Here is a 24892-nt window from a genome sequence, read left to right as displayed (position 1 = left end):
AACCCTCCGGGGTCACAAATGCGGCCTTCTCTTTGGCGCTATCAGTCAGGGGTATTTGCGAATACCCTTTTGTCAAGTCCAAAGTGGTAATATAGCGAGCTTTGCCAAGTCGGTCTATAAGTTCGTCTACTCTGGGCATTGGGTATGTGTCAAAGTTTGTCACTGCATTAAGCTTCCTGAAGTCATTACAGGACCTCCAAGTGCCATCCAGTTTTGGGACTAACACGATGGGGCTAGACCAGTCACTATTGGATTCCTCAATAACATCTAGCTCCAAAATTCTTTTAACTTCATTGCTGATGTCTTTTCTCCCTCGCCTCAGGAATTCTGTATGGTTTGAGCTTGACACGTACCCCAGGTTCAGTAACAATATCATGCTGAATTGCTGAAGTCATGCCAGGTAACTCTGAAAATTTCCCTCTATTCCTTATCAGGAACTCTCTAGCCTCCTGTTATTGGGAACATGACAAGGTGTCTGGAATCGTGACCTCAGAGATCAGAGGGGTCTCAGTACCCTTAAGCGTTACCGGGAGGGACCTCGCAGTTAACGCCAGTCTATCCTTCCAGGGCTTTAATAGGTTTACTGTATATGGTAAACCTGCTCGGGCTTCCCTTTTCCTGGTTGATACACCTTGTAGTTGACTTCCCCAACTCTTTCAATTACTTCAAAGGGACCCTGCCACTTAGCCAGGAACTTGCTCTCAACAGTAGGAACCAACACCAGGACCCTGTCACCAGGTGAGAAAACCCGGAGTTGGGCCCCCTGTTGTATATTCTCTGTTGGGCTGCCTGGGCCTGGAGTAAGTGTTCTTTTACCATCGGCATGATTGCTGCAATCCTCTCCTGCATTTGAGTGATGTTCTCAATTACACTTTTATGGGGTGTCTGTTCCCCCTCCCAAGTTTCTTTGGCTATGTCTAAGAGTCCCCGAGGGTGTCTCCCATAAAGTAACTTAAATGGAGAGTACCCCGTAGAGGACTGGGGAACCTCCCCGATGGCAAACAACAAGTATGGTATCAGGAAGTCCCAGTTTTTCCCATCCTTGTCAACAACCTTTTTTAACATGCTCTTTAACGTCTTATTGAAGCGTTCCACCAAGCCATCCGTTTGAGGATGGTACACTGAGGTTCGCAACTGTGTCACCTTAAACAAGTTGCACAGCTCCCTAGTTATTTGCAACATAAATGGGGTGCCTTGGTCTGTAAGGACTTCTTTAGGGATGCCCACCTGACTGAACACCATAAACAGCTCTTTGGCAATGTTTTTAGCAGACGCGGTGCGTAAGGGAACCGCTTCAGGGTAACGGGTAGCATAATCCATGATTACTAGGATATGCTGATGACCCCGGGCAGACTTGGGGAGTGGACCCACAAGGTCCATTGCAATCCTCTTAAAGGGCACTTCAATAATAGGCAATGGCACTAAAGGACTTCGGAAGTGGGGTAGTGGGGCTGACACACAGAATAGGATTGACAATAATTCTCAATATCTTTCTGTACCCCAGGCCAGTAAAACCTGCGCAACACCCTTTCAGTCGTTTTTTCAACCCCTAAATGGCCTCCTAGCAAGTGCCCATGGGCAAGTTCCAACACCACCCGTCTGTATGGCTTAGGGACCACCAACTGTTCAACCACTTCATCATTCATTTTACATACACGATACAGTAAATCCTCATTGCTGCTGAAATAAGGAAAACAGGGCCTGTTCCCTGGTTCGACAGGTACCTCATTAATCAGTATTACATTTTCCCAGGCCCGGGCAAGGGTCTGGTCTTTTCTCTGCCCAGTACAAAAATTTTCTTTGTGCAAATTAAGGTCAGCAAACTCCAACGTAGGCTCGGATTCAACAGATGGCTGTCCAGCTCTACTTGTGGTGGGGACTTCCTCAGACTCCTCCAGCTCTCCTGCCATAACCGACAGAGGAAAACCCAGGGAGCCCTAAGAGGAATCCTCTGTGCCACTGAGTCAGGTACTGCGACCGGGTCGGGATGATCCCTAAGTTCCCAAAACTTAGGGAAGTCTCTACCACTGATGGCCTTGTGCACCAAGTGGGGGACAAGTCCAAACTGATGGGTCACCGTACCTAAGCCAGTTTTAAACCGAACAGTGGTTATAGGGTACTCCCAGGTATCCATGTGGATACAGATCACAGCAATTTTTTTAGCATGACAATTCACAGGTTCAATCATTTCAGCTGTAACCAAAGTCACTAGACTTCCAGAGTCCAGCAAGGCTGTAATAGGCTTATCATTAACAGTCATTTGGCACATTGGTTTTCCCCTATTTGGCGCTGCAGTGCATGAAACAGCTGAAAACATAGACTGTCTCCTAACGGAAAAATCACGCTGCATCGGTTCATCTGTCAATGGACAATTTGCTGCAACATGCCCCAGTTCTTGGCAACGAAAACACCTGACGTTTCCCCAGTTTGGTTTGCTGACAGGCAGTGGCTTCCCTTGTTTGGGACGCCAAACTTCGGTACTGGCACCAAAATTCCTCCCCCCTATTTCCTTGCCATATTTACCACCCACTTCCCCTGGAACAGTCTTACTGGTTGCCTGGGGAGACCGTGGCTTTGGATGTAAAGTCCGTGTGGCTGTAGGGGTGGTGACCAGACTCTTTGCAGCAAAATACCTTTCAATGAGTTCCACCAGGTTGTCCGCCGAATTGGGGTCTCCTTGACTCACCCACTCCTGCATGGGAATTGGCAGTGACCTCAGGAACTGATCCATGACCACACACTCCACTATTTGTGGCCCAGACAGGATCTCCGGCTATAGCCATTTCCTCACCAGGTGAATTAGGTCAAACATCTGTGATCTTGGGGGCTTCTCGTCTTGGAAGAACCAGCTGTGGACCCGCTGTGCTCGATCTGCCAAAGTGACACCAAGTCGTGCCAGGATTTCCCATTTGACCTTTTCATAGTCTCCCGCTTCTGCTGACTCCAAATCATAGTGGGCCTTCTGCGATTCCCCAGAAAGCAAAGGGGTGACCAGTCCTGCCCACTGGGTTTTAGGCCAACCTTCCATGTCAGCGGTCCGCTCAAACGTTAGCAGAAAGGCCTCTGGATCATCATCTGTAGTCATCTTAGAAAGAAAGCAACCTACATGGATGGCTGAGGGCTTGTCTCCAACATCAACTTTAGCAGGTGACCACTGTGCTAGCGTCTCCACAACCTCAGTCAAGGTTTTCCTATCTGCTTTGGCATCAGTGGCTAGCTGTTCAAACAGCTTCTGCGATTGCTCCTGTGCGATAGCATTAGCTTGCTGTAGTGCAGCGTTTGTTTTCTGCTGTGCAGCGTTTGCTTGCTGTTGCAAAGTGTTTGTTTGCTGTTGTGCAGCATTGGATATCATCAATTGTTTTAGGATTTCCTCCATGTTTAGTCACTCTAGGTACTGGCCTTTTAAGTAGTAACTTACTAAAGCTGGTCGCAGCCTCCACCATATGCAACCTGGGGGACAGGTAGCAGGTACAAAGCTCCCTGGGATGAGCAATTTCTCAGGCACAGTTACCAAATCCAGGGATGTAGTGACAAACAGTGCTGTGTTTATTTGTGTTATATACAAGTCCATATATAGGTGCTGTACAGTGTTCCAGAAAACAAAGAAAGGACAAAAATAGCAAAACACAAATCCTAGCAGTGTCTCGGCTCTAACTATACAATATGCAGGCCCTCACTACCGGGCTGAACAAGCCTACCGCTTGTCAGTCTCTAAATAAACTGCTAAACAGTTTTTACCGACCTTTTCCTCTTCACAGACCAACTTTGTCTGTATGTCCCAGGCAGAGAGCAAAGGCTGTCTGCTCAGGTGAGCTTAAATTAGCCTGGGGAAGAGGACCAAGACCTGAACTGGATCATGGATCAGAGATTTCTGAATGTGTACGAGAGGAGCCTGGGAGACGTATAAACTCCGAACAGGACTTTTCCTGGCTCTCTCTGGGACGCTCTGCTACACCTCCCTTACATCCATTCAAACCCTGATAAATAATTTTGGGAAAGTATCCTTCTATAAGGTCAATACAAATAAATGCTATGCGCTGGTGCTCAATATGCCATCCAGCACTCAAAATAAACGTAAACACGTCTTCCCATGCAATTGGAACCCCCCATCTATCAACTATCTAGGGGTGCAGCTATCCCCCTCATCTGCTAACACCTACCTCCACAACTACCCTCCTTTGTTGAGCACACTGGCGGATGAAATGAGCCAAATAGCCAAAGTGCAACTTTCATGTGTGGGGAGGATAGCAGCATATCAAATGTAAATTCTGCCTAAGCTATTATACCATTTTAGGACGTTACCAGTACCTATACCCCAAAAGTTCTTTGCTCAATTATCTAAAATTCTGAACACTTTTATATGGGCGGGAAAAAAAACCTAGAATAGCACTAGCACAACTTTACAAACCCAAATACCTGGGTGGGAAGTATTATTTATGCATTTATTTTTTTACTTGTTTATTAAACAGTTCTCACAAATTTAACAGCAATATTGTAGGTGGAAAGAGTGTATATGTAAGTAACATTGCAAATTCTCGGGTTTACCTTCCTTTAGGCATTTTGGGTATTTTAGCACACCATCCAAGCACTGTATTCTCAGAAGTTTTTCATCAAATATCTGATATCCAGATTTGCATTCAAATGACACAGAATCGCCATGTACACTGTATACTTTTTTGTTTTTTTCTTCTCCATATTTATATTTAAGTTGTATATTGTTTTGTTGCATGACGGCTTCTTTTACTGTACAAGGTACTGAAAACAAGTAAAAGATATAATTATTTTACACACACAGAATAACTTAAAGAACACACTTAAATTATGTTTGTGCATACTGTAAATAAAGAATTATCAAGAACAAATATGTCTCATAGTCCTCGATTCTTGATATAAAATATTTATGGGAATACAATGCCTTGTCACATGGAGCATGTAATGCACTCCAGTGTTACAGCAATTGGAACACATATAATAAAAAACACACTAGTGAAAAAGGGATAGGACATGTTAGGACATTTGCTGTTGTCTGTATACCTGCTGAAAAAAAGGAGTATTATGGGATGCCCACTTGATTTAGAACAACTCTTCAGGGACAACTTGCCTATACACCTGCTTCCTCCAGCACACTTGTAAAAATCCCAGCTGGCACACTTACAGTTATTCCGACAAAAAGGGAACAGTCAGATTTTACATTCAAAGATTTTTATTGATTTTCGTACAAGTAATACACAAAGAAGCAATGACAAAGAACATCAAGATGACATCCAAAGAGACTGACTGAGAGACTTTATGATCCAGGAGATCTTATGTTTGGCTGTCTGAATGGAGACCTTGGAGAGCTTCCAAGCTTTGGCTATGGAGAGTTTGGTGCCTAGGAGGATAAAGAAGAAAAGATTTTGAGAATATTTGAGAGAACCCCGTTACCTTGGAAATTATTTGGAAGATTGTGTTCCAAAAGCTTCTGATTTTGGACAGTCCCACCATATGTGTAACATGGTTCCCTTCATCGGACACCCTCAAAAATAGAGGAGGGACACCGAAGGGAAGATAGTGGAGAGTTTTGACTGAGTTATGTACCATCTAGTGATGATTTTCAGACCCATTGGGGAGGTTTTGAGGATACCCTTATAGGATCTCATGAAGGCCCTGTGCCATGTGTCAGATCCCACTGTTCCTGAAGGTCAGCTTCCCAAGCTAGCATGTAAAGGGGTTTTCAAAATAGTTTGAGCAAGTGATGAGTAAATTATGGAAAAGCCTCTCCTCTGATCAATGACTTGACCACACCATTGTTTGTAGGGTTAGAACTGAGGGGGCTTAGGTTTCGTCCACCAAATAGAGTGAAGGTAATGAGATATTTGCCTGAACCATCCCGAGTCAGGTAGATCCAGTTTATTAACGCGGCGAGCGAGATGGGGCCCACAGAGGTGAAAAAGTGTCCGATCCGGTACAGCCCCTTATCCAGCCAACACTTGAAGGCCAGAAATTCCATTCCCGGGCTAAAGTCCGGATTGTGGAATATATGAGCCAAGGGTGTGCTATCTGATACCATAGATGAGGCCCTCTTGAGCTTATCCCAAAGGACTATAGCGTGGGACAGGGAGGGGGAAAGAATGGGAGGGCAATTTGTGGGTGGGCACATCTAGGATGTGAGAAGGAACCGCCTGTCTCTAAATGACTACCCAGTCCGGTTTGGCCATCTTAGAGAATACTGTGGAAAGCTGGGCATGTCTTGCGGCCTGGTAATACCAGATCAGGTTTGGGAGACCCAGTCCACATCTAGTCCTTAGTCTGAAAAGCGTGTATCATGAGAATCGGTGTCCCGACTTACCCCAGACAAATTTAATGATTTCGCTTTGGAATGAGCTCAAGTGGTCCAGCCTGATTGGAATTGGGAGAGAGTGAAAAAGATATGTGTCTTGGGAGAAGAGTCATTTTTTTGGAGTTAATTTTGCCCAACCAAGAAAGTTCGTATTGGACCCAGGCTTTAAGGTCTGTTTCTAGCTTCTGGTAAATGGGGAAATAGTTAGAATATAATTGTTCAAACTTGGGAGTAAGGTTTATCCCTAGGTGCCTAATGGTAGATTCGCTCCATTCAAATTGAAAGGATTCCTTTAGTTGAGCCACCAATGACAGCTGGAGAAAGACATTGAGTGCTTGTGATTTGACGAAGTTAACCCACAGTCCTGAGACTTTGTGTCACGGGCTTGGAGGGAGGCAGAGATGCTGAGAGGGCTCCCCTTGTGGCCGAGTGCAGCACAACCCTGAAGATGACACAGGGATGCAGTGCCTACAGAAGCACAGGTTGCTTGGTAGTAGCAGCTGGTGTCAGGAACTGAGAAGAGCAAGTCTCTGGAGGCAACCGTACTTAGGATGTCCAAGGGAAGGACAAACGGGAGCCAAGTAGCAGAGTCAAGGCCAGGCCAGGGGTCAAACACGGTAAATCAGTCCAACGATCGGAGCCACAAGTCCAGAACAGGAGACTGGAGTATTCAGATTCCGTAGGCCAAGCCGAGATCAGATGCAGGAAGCAAGGAGAAGTCAGGTGCAAGCCGGTAGTAAGAGCCAGGAGATCAACACGAGTGGGTCAAACAAGCCTGGTCGGTAGACAGGAGATCAGATAGCAGAAATAACAGACACAGGTATACAGGAGAAGCTGACGATAATCCAGCAATGAAGCACTGTCAGAGGAGTGTTTAAATAGGCAAGGTGCCTGTGTCACTTGGTACGTGCGCCATTGCGCACGTGCGTTTGTAAAAACGGTATTATCGCGCGTTCGCTCAAAAGCAACACCAGGCATTTGTTTTAGAAAGCACATTGCACCTCCTTGTGCGCTGACGTGCGTTAACACGACCATACCTTGCGAAATTGCGCATAGGGATGCACCTATTTCCCTGACACCTTGGAAAATTCTTCTAAAAGATTGCATGTGACAGGAAGGGAGGTGACCGGGAAGGTGATGAAGAGGAGAAGGTCATCCGCAAAGAGACCACATTTATGTGTGTTGGAGCCTCAATTGACTCCCGCTATGTTTGGGTTTTGTGTGAATGGCAACTGCCAGAGATTCTATTGTAATAGCAAAGATTAATGGAGGTAATGGACAGCCTCAGCGAGTGCCTTTAGCCGTTTTTATGTGATCTGAGTAGAGGCCCTGCAGGCGAATCCCAGCTTCAGGCGTAGAATATAATGCCCTGAGAAGGCCTGTAAACCGAGGGCCAAATCCCCAGTGGTCCATGAGGGCAAACAGGTAAGAGAAAGGATTGAATGCCTTTTGAAAATCCAATGACAGCAGCATACTGGCCTGTTTAGAACCGCCATCCCAACCTGATTGTAGGAGGGAGACTATGTCTACTGCTCTCCTAATATGGTCCGGGCCCATTCTTCCTGGGATAAACCCCACTTGATCTTTATGAATGTGTGCTCTTATAAAGGAAGCAAGGTGATCAGCCATGACTTTAGTCTTTAAAGTGGAAGTAAACCCATCGATTTAAACAGTTAAAAAAAAAGGCATGCCGAGAATGCTAACTGAACATTGGCTGTGCTCTCAGCCAAACTATCAAACCATCCAATGGCTGGTGTCATAACGAATCACATGTGCAGCACCATAGCAATTGAAGATTAAACAGAGGCAAAGATGGCAGCTTCCTTGACTGAAAACGATAGGGGAGTTTACTTCCACTTTAAATCATTATTGATCAGGGATATTGGCTTGTAATTGCTCACCTCACCCGGGTCTTTATCTGATTTTGGGATGACGGTTATAAAACGCGGAGATTAACTGTGTCAAGAGGGTCGAATTTGGTTTTGGTGTTAAAAAATTTAGCCATGTAGGGCGCTACCGTGGTCACAAAGGTTTTGTAGTAGGGAACAGAAAACCTGTCTGGTCCCAGGCCTGAGTTTTTCTTTGAATTTTTAATCACCTCTAACACCTCCTCTGTAGAGAATGGGGCTTCGAGTTTGCCTTTATGTTCTGCCACCAAAGTGGGGATTGGGAGATTATCAAGAAAGCTAGATAGATCCAAAGGGCTTTCAGTTTGCTGTACGCTGTATAGGTTCTCAAAGAGGGGTTTTTTATCCGGGGTGTACTTGCAATCTTACGTTTAGGGAAGGAGTAAGTGTGGGCATGAGGAGTAAGGGTGGAAGCCAGAAGGGAACCTGTCTTGTCTCTTTGATGGTAATATCTCCTACTCCATCTAATGCTTTTCTCTGCATTGGCTGTCAGTGCTAAGTTCAGTTCCAGACGGGCTGCGTCTAGAAGGGAGGTGGGACTCAAGATGGGTCTTTCTTGTGATCTACTCAGAAGCTACGAGCTGCTTGCGAGGCTGGCTGGCTGGCTTGCTTTATGCTGATTTTTTTCTTCTGTATCATAAGTTTTCATTTGTCTTTATCGATTCAATAAATTTATAAGGGTTTTACGCTATGTGAGTCTATTTGCTTTTTGGGATATCTGCCATAATTTTGAGCCTGTGGATCACCTTTGAGCTGGGGAAGTGTCCGGATACCAGTCTGCTGCAAGCTGTGACGCTTTTATTGAGGCTGAGGAGTTCCTTGTGTGCCATTCTCATCCCAGGCTGGGGTTAAAGCCATCTGCGCAGTGTGGTCCCTGTAATAAGGGACCACCTAGTTCTGGTAAGCGGCAATATGTTCATGTGATGGAGGTCTTTTCACATATCAGTCTGTGTGGAAGTCATCTTTAAAGGAATCACTGATATTTAAAGAGTTTATCACTTTCAATTTATGAGACTATTATTAGTTTGGACTGTTCTCAATCACCTCACTTTATCTAAGTTTGTAACACGTGTTTATTCTTTCTTTTTTTATAGTTTTGATATGCTTTTCATTGTTGCAGCACCAATTCACAATCAGTTTTTTTGATTATATCCCCTGTCCCCTGCATATGCCAATGTCATTGGCACATGCGCACTGGTGCAAACTGAAGCAATAGCATGTATGTGCCATCGCTTTAGTCTGTGTTCCGTTACCGGCAGCTCCTTCGCACATGCGCGGGAGCGACATCATCGTGGCTCCAAACAATCACAGCGATGGAGCCGCGATACCCGGACTTAACCCCCGGAAGAGGTCGCCGGTCAGAGGGGGAGACTAGAATGGCTGCGGGGGCTTCGATCTAAGGTAATTCATGATGAGCTAGTATGCTATGCATACTAGCTCATTATGCCTTTGTCTTGCAGGTTTTTTTTTTTTTTTTACCAGGGTTTACAACCACTTTAAATATTTTAAGGTCACAGGTAATAAGGGAAATTGGTTGATAATTCAATACCTCTGCGGGGTCCTCTATTTTCATCTTTTAAGGTAAAAGTGCCCTTCCTCAGATGATTGGAATATAAAACTAAGGCCTCATGCACACGAGACGCAGTTAAACGCGCGTTCAGATGCAGTTGGACAGTTTTTTCAACTGCACCTGAACTCATTCAATGTTATCCTATGTGTCCATGCACACAGTCTCGTTTTTTTCCGTTTATATGCAGTTGCGTTTAATCTCGTTTTTCCAGAAGCAAAAAAATGCGTTCAGAAACAAAAATTTCTGCGTTTCAGACGCAAAACGCGGCTAAACGCGGCTAAACGCGGCACCCGCGTTTAGCCGCGTTTGCGTTTATATGCGTTTTTAAAGGTGACCTTTTTTTTTACATTAAAAATCTCAAAAATTATTGCAAATGATGAAAAACCATTAGAAAAATATTTTAAACAATTGCAATTGCAAGTGGACAATCCACAACTTGTGGCAAGTGACGTGGCAAGTGGACAATCCACAACTTGTGGCAAGTGACATGGCAGGTGGCAAGTGATGTGGCAAGTGGACAATCCACAACTTGTGGCAAGTGACGTGGCAGGTGAAGTGGCAAGTGATGTGGAAAGTGGACAATCCACAACTTGTGGCAGGTGACGTGGCAAGTGACCTGGCAGGTGACGCGGCAAGTGACTTGGCAGGTGACATGGCAAGTGGAAAATCAACAACTTGTGGCAGGTGACTGGCATGTGACGTGGCAAGTGGACAATCCATAACTTGTGGCAGGTGACGTGGCAAGTGACGTGGCAAGTGGACAATCCACTTGTGGCAGGGGACGTGGCAAGTGACGTGGCAAGTGGACAATCCACTTGTGGCAGGTGATGTGGCAAGTGACGTGGCGAGTGGACAATCCACAACTTGTGTCAGGTGATGGGGCAAGTGATGTGGCAAGTGGACAATCCACTTGTGGCAGGGGATGTGGCAAGTGACGTGGCGAGTGGACAATCCACAACTTGTGTCAGGTGACGTGGCAAGTGGACAATCCACAACTTGTGGCAGGTGATGTGGCAAGTGATGTGGCAGGTGATGTGACAAGTGGACAATCCACATCTTGTGGCAAGTGACGTGGCAGCTGACGTGGCAAGTGACGTGGCAGGTGACGTGGCAAGTGACATGGCAAGTGGACAATCCACATCTCGTGGCAAGTGACGTGGCAGGTGATGTGGCAAGTGACGTGGCAAGTGGACAATCCACAACTTGTGGCAGGTGATGTGGCAAGTGACGTGGCAGCTGACGTGGCAAGTGACGTGGCAAGTGGACAATCCAAAACTTGTGGCAGGTGACGTGGCAAGTGACATGGCAGGTGACGTGGCAAGTGGACAATCCACAGCTTGTGGCAAGTGACGTGGCAAGTGGACAATCCACAACTTGTGGCAGGTGACGTGGCAGGTGACGTGGCAAGTGAACAATCCACAACTTGTGGCAGGTGACGTGGCAAGTGACGTGGCAGGTGAAGTGGCAAGTGACGCGGCAAGTAGACAATCCACAACTTGTGGCAGGTGATGTGGCAAGTGACGTGGCAGGTGATGTGGCAAGTCACGTGACAAGTGGACAATCCACAACTTGTGGCAGGTGATGTGGCTGGTGACGTGGCAAGTGGACAATCCACAGCTTGTGGCAGGTGGCATGGCAGATGACGTGGAAAGTGGACAATCCACATCTCGTGGCAAGTGACATGGCAGCTGACGTGGCAAGTGACGTGGCAAGTGGACAATCCAAAACTTGTGGCAGGTGACGTGGCAAGTGACGTGGCAGGTGATGTGGCAAGTGATGTGGCAAGTGGACAATCCACAGCTTGTGGCAAGTGACGTGGAAAGTGGACAATCCACAACTTGTGGCAGGTGACGTGGCAAGTGACGTGGCAGGTGACGTGGCAAGTGATGTGGCAAGTGGACAATCCACAGCTTGTGGCAAGTGACGTGGCAAGTGGACAATCCACAACTTGTGGCAGGTGACGTGGCAGGTGACGTGGAAAGTGAACAATCCACAACTTGTGGCAGGTGACGTGGCAAGTGATGTGGCAGGTGATGTGGCAAGTGACGCGGCAAGTAGACAATCCACAACTTGTGGCAGGTGATGTGGCAAGTGACGTGGCAGGTGATGTGGCAAGTCACGTGGCAAGTGGACAATCCACAACTTGTGGCAGGTGATGTGGCTGGTGACGTGGCAAGTGGATAATCCACAGCTTGTGGCAGGTGGCATGGCAGATGACGTGGAAAGTGGACAATCCACATCTCGTGGCAAGTGACGTGGCAGGTGATGTGGCAAGTCACGTGGCAAGTGGACAATCCACAATTTGTGGCAGGTGACGTGGCAGGTGATGTGGCAAGTGGACAATCCCCAACTTGTGGCAAGTGACGTGGCAAGTGGACAATCCACAACTTGTGGCAGGTGCCGTGGCAAGTGACACGGCAAATGCAAGTGTACAACTGCTCTCTATGCTGCTGCTGCTCACTCTGATCAAAATAGCAGAAATAGTTAAAAAAAATGCTTTGAGAGCTTGGGGAGGGTCTACATGATGTTATCTTTATAAACGCGTTTAAACGCAAACGCGTCTAAACGCGTCTAAACGCGTCTAAACGCGGCATGCAAACGCGGCAAAACGCGCGTTTCTAAACGCGCGTTTCAGCTTTTTTTAACAGAGGTTTCATCTGCGTCTCGTGTGCATGAGGCCTAATTTGTATATATCTGTAAATTGTTTATAGTATACAGAGTGGGCTAGAGAACTGCATGCGATCCCTGTTAGAAAAGTTTTAAATGTTTATTGTGTGACTATTAGAAAAACAATAACCCAATAATGACTTCTGAGCACGTTGTTGTATTAACTTGCTGTATCGTTTTGTTTTAACTAACTCCATAGTAAGTTGTAGGATGATTAGGCTTTACTATATATGGTAACATGAGACTGTACAGGAAACATTAATTAGCCAAAATAAAGTAACAACTTGTACCAGGCACGCTATCTATATTTCCTCAGCCAATAGAAGCGTAGAGGCTGTATTATTGTAGGTAGGGATGAGCCGAACACCCCCCTGTTCGGTTCGCACCAGAACCTGCGAACAGACCTAAACTTCGTGTGAACTTTAGAACCCTATTAAAGTCTATGGGACTCGAACGTTCACAATCTAAAGTGCTCATTTTAAAGGGTAATATGCAAGTTACTGTCCTAAAAAGTGTTTGGGGACCCGGGTCCTGCCCCAGGGGACATGGATCAATGCAAAAAAAAGTTTTAAAAACGGCCGTTTTTTCAGGAGCAGTGATTTTAATGATGATTAAAGTGAAACAATAAAAGTGTAATATTCCTTTAAATTTCGTAGCTGGGGGGTATCTATAGTATGCCTGTGAAGGGGCGCATGTTTCTGGTGCTTAGAACTGTCGCTGCACAAAGTGTCATTTGTGCAGGAAAAAAAGTCTTTTAAAATCACTTGCGGCTAAATTGTCGGGTCTCCGTAATACAGAGAACACTCAATGAGTGTTCTCTGTATTAGCCGACAATTCATTCATTCATTGATTAAAAAAAAAAAAAAAAGCGTGGGGGTTCCCCTAAATTCAATTACCAGGCCCTTCAGGTCTGACATGGATATTAAGGGGAACCCCGTGTCAAATTAAAAAAAAAAATTGACGTGGGGGTCCCCCCAAATATCCATACCACGCCCTTCAGGTCTGATATGGATATTAAGGGGAACCCCGCACCAAATTTTAAAAAAAATTGACGTGGGGGTCCCCCTAAATATCCATACCAGACCCTTTATCCGAGCACGCAACCTGGCAGGCCGCAGGAAAAGAGGGGGGACGAGAGAGTGGCCCCCCTCCCTCCTGAACCGTACCAGGCCACATACCCTCAACATTGGGAGGATGCTTTGGGGGTCTGTGACCCCTCAAAGCACCTTGTCCCCATGTTGATAAGGACAAGGGCCTCATCCTCACAACCCTGGCCGTTGGTTGTGAGGGTCTGCGGGCGGGGGGCTTATCAGAATCTGGAAGCCCCCTTTAACAAGGGGACCCCCAGATCCCGGCCCCCCCCCTGTTTGAAATGGTAAGGGGGTACAAAAGTACCCCTACCATTTCACAAAGAAAGTGTCAAAATGGTTAAATAAGACAAACACACTTTTGAAAAATTCCTTTATTAAAAATGGAAAAAAAAAAAAAAAAAAAAAAAGGTTCCAGCGGTGCTAATCCACTCTTGCTATCCAGCGACGGGGTCCAGCGATGGATGATCATATCCAGCGACGGGGGATCTCTCAGTCCAGCGCTGTCCATACATGCTTCTTCTGTCTCCTCTCCGGAGACACTGCAGAGAGCCCAGCGCTGACGTTTCTTATATTGGGAGGGCGGGGCCACCCGTCACCTGACCCCGCCCCTCTGACGCTGGAGAGGGAAGCCAGGGGTTCCCCAGTGACGTGTGGGTGACCCCGCCCCCTCTGATGTAACGCAGGTTTCCGTTACATCAGAGGGGGCGGGGTCACCCACACGTCACTGGGGAACCCCTGGCTTCCCTCTCCAGCGTCAGAGGGGCGGTGTCAGATGACGGGTGGCCCCGCCCTCCCAATATAAGAAACGTCAGCGCTGGGCTCTCTGCAGTGTCTCCGGAGAGGAGACAGAAGAAGCATGTATGGACAGCGCTGGACTGAGAGATCCCCCGTCGCTGGATATGATCATCTATCGCTGGACCCCGTCGCTGGATAGCAAGAGTGGATTAGCACCGCTGGAATCTTTTTTTTTTTTTTTTTTTTCATTTTTAATAAAGGAATTTTTCAAAAGTGTGTTTGTCTTATTTAACCATTTTGACACTTTCTTTGTGAAATGGTAGGGGTACTTTTGTACCCCCTTACCATTTCAAACAGGGGGGGGGGCGGAATCTGGGGGTCCCCTTGTTAAAGGGGGCTTCCAGATTCTGATAAGCCCCCCGCCCGCAGACCCTCACAACCAACGGCCAGGGTTGTGAGGATGAGGCCCTTGTCCTTATCAACATGGGGACAAGGTGCTTTGAGGGGTCACAGACCCCCAAAGCATCCTCCCAATGTTGAGGGTATGTGGCCTGGTACGGTTCAGGAGGGAGGGGGGGCCGCTCTCTCGTCCCCCCCTCTTTTCCTGCGGCCTGCCAGGTTGCGTGCTCGGATAAAGGGTCTGGTATGGATATTTAGGGGGACCCCCACGTCAATTTTTTTTTTTAATTTGACACGGGGTTCCCCTTAATATCCATGTCAGACCTGAAGGGCCTGGTAATTGAATTTAGGGGAACCCCCACGCTTTTTTTTTTTTTTTTTAATCAATGAATGAATGAATTGTCGGCTAATACAGAGAACACTCATTGAGTGTTCTCTGTATTACGGAGACCCGACAATTTAGCCGCAAATGATTTTAAAAGACTTTTTTTCCTGCACAAATGACACTTTGTGCAGCGACAGTTCTAAGCACCAGAAACATGCGCCCCTTCACAGGCATACTATAGATACCCCCGAGCTACGAAATTTAAAGGAATATTACACTTTTATTGTTTCACTTTAATCATTATTAAAATCACTGCTCCTGAAAAAACTGCCGTTTTTAAAACTTTTTTTTGCATTGATCCATGTCCCCTGGGGCAGGACCCAGGTCCCTAAACACTTTTTAGGACAGTAACCTGCATATTACCCTTTAAAATGAGCACTTTAGATTTCTCCCATAGACTTGTATAGGGTGTTCCGGCTTTTCGAATTTGCTGCGAACAGCCCAAATTGTTCACTGTTCGCTGAACAGGCGAACAAGCAATGTTCGAGTAGAACATGAGTTCGACTCGAACTCGAAGCTCATCCCTAATTGTAGGTATTAGGAGGGGGGATATACTTTCCTTTGTGTGAATCTTACTGCATTTTTCGACTTGTGAGCATCACGCCTTTTGTGCAACACATCTGGAAAAAATTGTCTACTTCTCAATACATCTGGAGTTTGACTGATCACACGTGAAAAATAATCCTAAAACTTTTTTGGTCCTTCGATGACACAAACAACTAGTTGGTTTTCGGATCAGATGGCCCGACAAAACTTTGGTGAGTATTGGACTTCGAAGCTCTCTGAGAATTAAAAGTCCCCCCACTCAACGTTCGTGGCAAAATAGGGGCGGGGGCCTAAGATCCGGATCCACTGTCTGTTTTCAAACTTGCGTGATCCAGTCCTCTGGTGTTTGAGAGGTAAGATAATTTAAATTATTCTTAATTCTTTCTAAGAGTCTTTTCTTCTCTTTCTCTTTGATTCTGGTTTAATGTGTTGTAATTGCCGACATTGGTATTGATCGTATAATATCTAGGTGATCCAGTGCTCGTAGACAGAGACACTTGGGGACGTTGTCTAAGGTAAAAAATTACGTCACTTGCTGTCCAGGCCAGATAACAAAAAGATTTGAGGTATACCGAATGTCAGAGGTTGATTGACTGATGCTGTCGGAGGTTGAATGCCCGACGATTTAAGCACTATTTAGTTAAGTAATCTAGAAAGATCGCAAGGGTAACTTTTTTCTGTATGTTTACTTTATCTTTGCTCATGTTTAACCTTTTTTGATTCTCTCTATAGTGTGGGGAGTGCTGATATTTTTACTCTTGTATTCCTACTGTTACCGTGGATCAAGGGTCACCATCCCAGTGTTTTATTGGTTAATGAGAGACCTGACTAATGCTGACAATGGGGAACAGTCTCTGTAAAAGAATGTCTTGTGCTGCTTCTGTATTCCTAATGTGCCCTTAGAAGGAGATAAGAAATCATTCTTCAAGTTCTCATGTTCTGTGTGTCTGTAAAAAAAAAAAAGTTAGGCAGTGGACTCCCCCCCCCCCCCCCCCCCGCCCCCAGCCCTTGTTTAAGAGTGAGAATTGCTCTTCAAATTCCTGTGTGAAATATTGTGTCTGTAAAAAAGTTAACTCTTGACCAGCTATGGCAATACAGAAGGGTTATATTGCAAATATTGAAACTGAGCATAAAAAAAAGGTACACTGATAACACCAGGTTGCTTTATTATTGTAGCATGACATGGTGTTAAAGGAAGCACATGGCAGAAATTGTTGATGGTTTGGAGGTAGATGGGAGACATGAAGGTGGATTGCACTGTGGAGTGAATAGAATGTTGTAGAATTATTATCAGGTGGCTTGATGAATGTGAGAAAAGAAAAAGCAGAGGATGTTTTGATTACTTTAAATGTGTCCAGTCCAGAGACAGTATGTGACTGAGTGCTAATTTTACTGCCATAAGGAAACGAGGATTTGAATGGGCTTTGCTAAGAGAAGTGTGCAGTAGTATTGCCCAGAGAGAGGAGAGAAGGGAATAAAACAGACTTGATGCTTTTATAGCACAAAAATTATGGTTAAGAAGCTGTTTCTCGGAAACAAGTTTATGCAGATTGCCTGACAGAGGTAGCAGAAGAGAGGGAGATGATGATGGATGACTAGTAGGGCAGCATTAACCCTTTGAGCACACAGAGGTTAATTTGTGCATCTGTGAAAATATTAGGGCTTTCGGTGGAAGAGAAAGTCTGAATAATAGTCTTAAAGTAAATATTTCTTGGATGTATTACTTTTAAAATTCACAGACTTTCAACTGTGAAGTGTTAATGATGCAATGCTGTTTATATTTAGGTACATTTATAAAGTTAAAAGGCTAAGTTCTGAATTAGAATATGAAATATTAATTAAAAAGAAAGTTCTGTTTTGGGACCCTGTGGATTTCACTTGGGACCAGAGAATAAGGGGAACAATACAAAAGGGTGTTCAAGTTTTCTTAAATTCTGCTAAAATATTGGGGTCTGAGGAAAAATATTCAGAGATGTGTGTGTGTGTGTGTGTGTGTGTGTGTGTGTGTGTGTGTGTGTGTGTGTGTGTGTGTGTGTGTGTAATATATGTATTTGAATAAATGAAAGAATATTGTTTTTAACAACTTAAAGGTAAGGAAGGTGTTTGGTAGTTTGATCTGTGATCCTGTGCTCATTCATGTTAGATAAAAAATATCAATTTTCCCAGCCCCAATTCAAGTGCAGATATGACACCCCGCACCCCCCTCCTTCTACACAACTGAAGAACGAGACGAGTTCTTTTTTATGGGGTGGGTGTCTACCGATTACATGTATGAGTACAAAATTGAACCTTTAGAGGTATTTTAGAGTTTAGAACATTAAATGAAGGTATGAAATAATGTAGACTACACAGTCCTTAGAGACAAAGACAAATGATGTCTTTCCTGGGTATGACAAATTTTTGTAGAGCCTGGATTCCCAGGTATTCCATGCTGACGGCCCCATTGGTTCAGCCAATACATGGGAGCCCAATGGCCCCCCAGGATGCTATAAAATGGAGTGAGGAAACAGACGGCTTTTACTGACCTAAAACAAGTCCTTTCTAGTTCATCAGTGCTAGCCTTACCAACCAATGACAAACCTTTCGAACAAACAGTAGACTAAAGGGAAGGTCACATGACATCAGTACTTACACAGTCACATGGCGGGCACCAGAGGCCAATTGCTACATTGTCTACAAAATTAGGCAGTGTCACTAGAGCACTTCCACCCTGTGTACAGGTAGTGGTAGCTGCAGCTGAAGCAGTTAAGGCCTCAGCATCTATAGTGCTATATCACACGCTAACACTCAAGGTACCACATGCAGTGTCTGTTTTCCTTTACAACAAAAGATATCACATTTGAGCCCAGCACAACACCTTTCCTGTATGACAATACTCTTGACACAACCTCACTTTACAATACAGAGGTGTACTACATTAAACCCATCCACACTACTACCACTTCCTACTAATGGTCATAAACATGACTGTACTGCTGCCATCGCTGAAAAGGTACTGCCACAAAGTGATCTGAAAGATGTACCGTTATCTAACCCTGACATGACACTTTTTGTTGATGGTTCTAGTAATAAAAATCCAGATGGCACAAATGCAACTGGATATGCAGTAGTGACACAGGATGAGATCTTGGAAGCTGGGCCACTACCAAAACATTATTCAGCACCAGTTGCAGAACTTGTAGCACTGACAAGAGCATGCATACTATCAGAAGGAAAATCCGTAACCATATACACTGACAGTCAATATGCCTTTTCAACAGTACATGTTTTTGCACAACAATGGAAAAACAGGGGGGTGGTCACCACCAGTGGTAAACCAATTTCACACACAGACTTCATTCTAGAATTCCTAGATGCAATACAGTTACCAAAAGAGTTTGTAATCTACAAATGTCAAGCACACACAAAATATACAGACCCCATCTCAAAGGGAAATAAAAGGGCAGATGAGGAAGCCAAAATAGCAGCACAAGAAACACAAATAATGACAGAACGAGAAATCCATAGAGATAGATCATACAGTCCTTACTGATATGCAGCAGTAATGACACATGGAGTAACTCATGTCTCAAACAGGGGGGTGACTGAGATGTTTAGTAAATAGAAGAGTAGTGGTGCTCTGTACTGTGACAGGGGTAGTCCCACCTTAGGGGACAGTAGGCTCTATAAGAGTTTGTATTATAAATGCCGTAGCCAGGCGATTATGCAAATGCTTAGTCTGGCATAACACAAAAGTAATTGCTTACAAATGTTTTTAGAAGGTATATGTGACTTGGTCTAAAAAATGTTCAGTAGGGAGCGACACGGTTCTTATTTAAAAACGGTTGTGACAATGGTAGATAAATATCAGGAATGTATATATATATATATATATATATATATATATATATATATATATATGAACTTGTAAACAAGCAGTAAAAGTCAAAATATCCTTAAATTGTGCAAGAAATAAAAACAAAAAATAGATCAAAAGAATATACGTGAGATTATAAATGCGATTGTCAAAAATATCAAGAATCGCATACAGTGCTTAGAGTGCTAAAATGTGTTATACTTTTGAATACACTTTTCTAAAACCGAATACAAAAAATAAAAGCAAAATCTTATTTCAAGTGACAGATGTCCTTAAATTGTGCAGAAATGGCGATTATATCCAAAAAGTTGCATAAAGTGCCGGTGCTTGAATATAATAGTGACAAAAATAGTGAACAAATTGCAGTAACGGTGATACTGGTGATGGTGGGTTTATCTCTCGTGATCCTGTGTGCTCTGGTTATGAGTGTCCCCTTACCTTACAGCTGTAAGGTAACAGCATATGACCAATTTATCCTTAGGATCCTTTGTGCTCTATCCCTTTAAGGTCCCGCTGTGGTGTCCCCAGATCCTGGCGTTTTGTGTCCTGCCTATTGCGCTGTATGGCCCCTTTAAATGATGGCTCTGTGATGTTCAGCGTGGGGGTACCTCAGTGGTTGGTATATGTGTGGGATTAGAGAGGTATAGAGGAAGGATGCCCCATAGTGTAGTAATTTTCACAAATTAACTTTTATTTAAAATAAGCAAATAAAGTACTCTCAAACAAGATTTAAAATGAGCGCTGTATAAACGAGCAGCGAGCTCGATATGCGTCACTTCCGGTAGCTCTCGTCCCGACGCGTGTTCGTCACAGGTCACTATTCTATTTTTGTCACTATTATATTCAAGCACCGGCACTTTATGCGACTTTTTGGATATAATCGCAATTTCTGCACAATTTAAGGACATCTGTCACTTGAAAAAAGATTTTGCTTTTATTTTTTGTATTATGTTTTAGAAAAGTGTATTCACCAGTATAACACATTTTAGCACTTTAAGCACTGTATGCAATTCTTGATATTTTTGACAATCACATTTAAAATCACACGTATATTCTTTCGATATATTTTTTTGTTTTTATTTCTTGCACGATTTAAGGATATTTTGACTTTTACTGCTTGTTTACAAGTTCATATATATATATATATATGTGAATTTCTGATATTTATCTACCATTGTCACAACCGTTTTTAAATAAGAACCGTGTCGCTCCCTACTGAACATTTGCTATACCAAGTCACATATACCTTCTAAAAACATTTGTAAGCAATTACTTTTGTGTTATGCCAGACTAAGCATTTGCATAATTTTTTTGAAAATTTATTTTTATTGAACAGTTTTTTAACACATACAGAACATACAAAAAGTCCCAGAAACCCCAGTCCCCCCCCCCCTTCCTACCCTCTCCCCCCTGTGCAGCCCCCCGATCAACTTCTGAGCGTAATCCATGTTCACCAACAGTACTTCACATATAAAAAACATATCTTATACCATTAATAATTGAATAATTTTCCCAAGACCCGCGACGGGGACGGGAGTCAACCTAAGTGTAGCGACTCCCTGCCCCATCCTTTACCCGACTCTCAAGGAGTTCTCCCCCCACCTAGCGATTAGATCACAGTATCTGTGGCATCAAGCCAACACCGCCACACTCTCAAATTTATTGGGACATCCTCTACTGAGATATGTTGCTTTGTAGAACGGCAGAGCATTATTAACTAAACCCTTCCAATAAGACACTGTAGGAGGATCAGGTTTCTTCCAACACAAAAGGATAGCTTTACGTGCATAAAATAACGTCAGAGAAATCAGAGTCCTCTGCACCTTTCGAGGTGCCAACTCCCCCACCAGTCCGAGCAAACATGCCGCAACCGTGACTGGGATCGGCACCGAAAGTACCGATTGTATAACTTGCGTCACTCCCCTCCAGAACTCCTCAATCTGCGGACACTGCCAAAACACATGATCAAAGTCAGCTCGGTCGGCTGTACAACGCCAGCACCCCCCGGCACCCGTACCATACATTCTGGCCAATCTGGCTGGGGTGTAATATACTCTATGCAGGATTTTAAACTGGATAAGTCTGTCTCTAGCTGATACCAGCGTCTGGAACGGGTAATCCCACATGTCATCCCAGTCCTCCCCCTCAAAGTCCGGCACCAAGGCACTCCAAACATCCCTGCATTTTTGGATGGGCTTCGGCCTGTCAGGGAACAACATTTTGTACACAACAGAAAGAGGCTTTTCCAAGTCCTCCGTCCGCAGCACACTCTCCAGAGACGACACTCTCATCTCCAGAGCCCCAGGACCAAACTGTGAGAGAAAAGCATGCCGCAGCTGTAGATAGCGAAAGAAATACCAATTTGGAAGAGCATGTTTAGCTTTAAGCTGATCAAACGTTAGAAGCTTCCTCTCTCCTACCACATGCTTCAGTTGTTTGATGCCTACTCTGGCCCATATCACCGGGTCGGGTATTTCCCTGAAATGTGGTAATCTAGGATTAAACCAGAGAGGAGTGTCAGGAGACCAACTCCCCTCCGGTTGTTTCAGTAAGACCCGCACTTTGTCCCAAGCCCGTATCGTTGCCCGCATTGAGGCCGTCAGAGCCAATGAAGCTCCTTGACCTCTATACACCAAATAAGACAAGCTCTCGTACGAGCCCAGAAGGGCCGCCTCCAGTACATTAGCCGAATCCCCGTCATCCCGTGTTAGCCAGCGTCTGGCGACTACCATTTGCCCAGCTAGGTAATATTTAAAAAGATCCGGCAACGCCAAGCCACCTTGCCCCGATGGCTCCTGTAAGACCCGGAGACTTATTCTGGGGTGCGCAGTGGCCCATAAAAAGGAGCTAAAGAGACTATTAACCCTCTGAAAAAAGGAGCATGGAATCCAAATAGGTGAATTACGTAAAAAGTAAAGAAATACTGGCAGAACCTTCATTTTGAGCAAGTTAACCCTCCCAATTAAGGACAACGGCAGATGCTTCCAAGCTTCCAACTGTACCTTGACAAGCATTTGCATAATTGCCTGGCTATGGCATTTATAATACAAACTCTTATAGAGCCTACTGTCCCCTAAGGTGGGACTACCCCTGTCACAGTACAGCACACCACTACTCTTCTATTTACTATTTCTGCTCAGTTGGGTCCAGTCATCCCCCTACAGTGTGTGCAGCAGTACGTCCCCCTCTCACCCTGATTAGGCGCAGGAATATTCCCTTATACCATGACTGAGATGTTTATTTAAGGTATGTACAGCCTATGGCTTCACTAACTACTAAAAAAACTTTTTGCCCTCAATGCATTATATGTTCAAGATACAATGCTCAAGGAGGCATAAGACCACAGAAAGGGAAGTTCCCCATACAGCAATATCCATTCCAACACATTTGCATGGATTTTATTGAATTAGAGAAATGTTAAAGGAAGAAATATTGTTTGGTAACCAGGCACCCTGACCAAATGGGTGGAGATATTCCCGACATGAAGTGCAGATGCACAGACAGTGATAATGAACCTCATTTTGTAAATAAAACTCTACAACATTTGACAGAAGTGATGAGAATTAAAGTGAAATACCATTGTGCCCATCATCCCCAATCAGCTGGATTGGTAGAAAGACATATTGGCATTCTAAAAAGCAAACTGAGAAAAGCTATGGAAGAAAAAATAATTGGATGTACTGCCTACTAGTATCTGTGACCAGTATGCATATCACACCCACAAAAGAAGCTTTAAGCCCATTTGAAATGATACATGGAAGGCCATATAAGATATAAGTCCATTTGAAAGTCCATTCGTTTTGAACGTGATGACGTACAACGGGACTAAAAAAGGAAGTTCAGTAGCTGCCCTTGTGTCGTATTTGGTCCGTCAGACCAGCATAAAGACGAACAGTTTTCCCAGTAGGAATTGAGTCCGTCGAACAGATTTGAAACATGTTCTATTTCTAGGTCCGTCTGAATTTTTTAAAGAAAAACAATTGGACTATCCCACACAGGATCGGACTATCCGATGGAATGATTCCGTCGGACCTATTCTTCTGGAAAGTCCGGTCGTGTGTATGCGGCATTATGATTTAATGGTTCATCTCAAAGGGTGAACATGTATCTACACTTGTTGGAGTTGGCTTGAGGCACTGGGAAGAGATTGTTTCACATCAACACACTGGTCTCTGAAAATTGATACAGAAGATCTGTTGCTGGTTTTTCACATTTAAATTTGGACTGTGTATGAGAGACACATGGTGTTATGTCACTTTAGAATTTGCCTATTTACATGAACATAGCACCTTCCATATACAAGGCTTGAGAAAGATGGACTGAACTTCATCGAAACGTTAATACTAAAAACAATGCTTCATTGGCTACCCTTGAGAAATAAATATATACATACATACATACACAGTATCTCACAAAAGTGAGTACACCCTCACATTTTTGTAAATATTTTATTATACCTTTTCATGTGACAACACTGAAGAAATTAGACTTTGCTACAATTTAAAGTAGTGAGTATACAGCTTGTATAACAGTGTCAATTTGTTGTCCCCTCAAAATAACTCAACACACAGCCATTAATGTCTAAACCGCTGGCAACAAAAGTGAGTACACCCCCAAGTGAACATTTCCAAATTGGGCCCAAATAGCCATTTTCCCTCCCCAATGTCATATGACCCATTAGTGTTACAAGGTCTTACATGTGAATGGGAAGCAGGTAAGTTAAATTTGGTGTTATCACTCTCTCTCTCTCATAATGGTCACTGAAAGTTCAACATTGCAAATCATGGCAAAGAACTCTGAGGATCTGAAAAAAATTGTTGCTCTACATAAAGATGGTCTAGGCTATAAGAAGATTGCCAAGACCCTGAAACTGAGGTGGGTTTAAGCACCATATAGCAATATGGTGTGACCAAATCCCCATATTTTTGATAATGGGGGCACCCCACTCCATCAGTGCTCCCATGGTTCAGAGAAGCAGGATCTTCCATTCTATAGATAGCAGAGAACCCACTAACTATGGGGTACTTTGTTGCAGTAAGTGGGCTTTAGCACCATATAGCAATATGGTGTGACCAAATCCCCATATTTTTTGATAATGTTTTTTGAAAATGTTTAAGTGTTTTAAATAGCCTTGCAGGAGGTAAATGTCTTTTTTGCATGTGTGCTCTGTAATATTTTGTTCTGTTGTATGGTCTTATGGCTGCACCATCTTTAGTGCATCTTTTAGGGTGTGCCTCACAAATATCTTGTTTGTTTTTAAATTTGGTGTTACTCTCTCATATTGGTCACTGGAAGTTCAACATGGCACATCATGGCAAAGAACACTGAGGATCTGAAAAAAATTAATTGTTACTCTACATAAAGATGGTCTAGGCTATAAGAAGATTGCCAAGACCCTGAAACTGAGCTGCAGCATG

General features: G+C 44.2%; 1 protein-coding gene across 4 annotated transcripts in view; it reads right to left on the bottom strand.

The window, feature by feature from the left end:
• Positions 1-24892, bottom strand: part of LOC143928076 (coagulation factor XIII B chain-like) — a 1173165-nt gene that overhangs the window by 232440 nt on the left and 915833 nt on the right. For all 4 annotated transcript variants that reach the window (XM_077452688.1, XM_077452689.1, XM_077452690.1 and 1 more), the window contains one exon: positions 4546-4755. In XM_077452688.1, the coding sequence (XP_077308814.1) occupies positions 4546-4755 (210 nt within the window). The remainder of the gene's footprint in view (positions 1-4545; positions 4756-24892) is intronic.

The sequence above is a fragment of the Lithobates pipiens genome, unplaced genomic scaffold (genome assembly GCF_037356315.1).
Source record: "Lithobates pipiens isolate NorthernLeopardFrog02 unplaced genomic scaffold, aLitPip1_a1.2 Scaffold_23, whole genome shotgun sequence".
Classification (NCBI taxonomy): Eukaryota; Metazoa; Chordata; class Amphibia; order Anura; family Ranidae; genus Lithobates; species Lithobates pipiens.
Note: the sequence above shows the minus strand (reverse complement) of the source record. Positions and strands in the feature narration are given on the sequence as shown.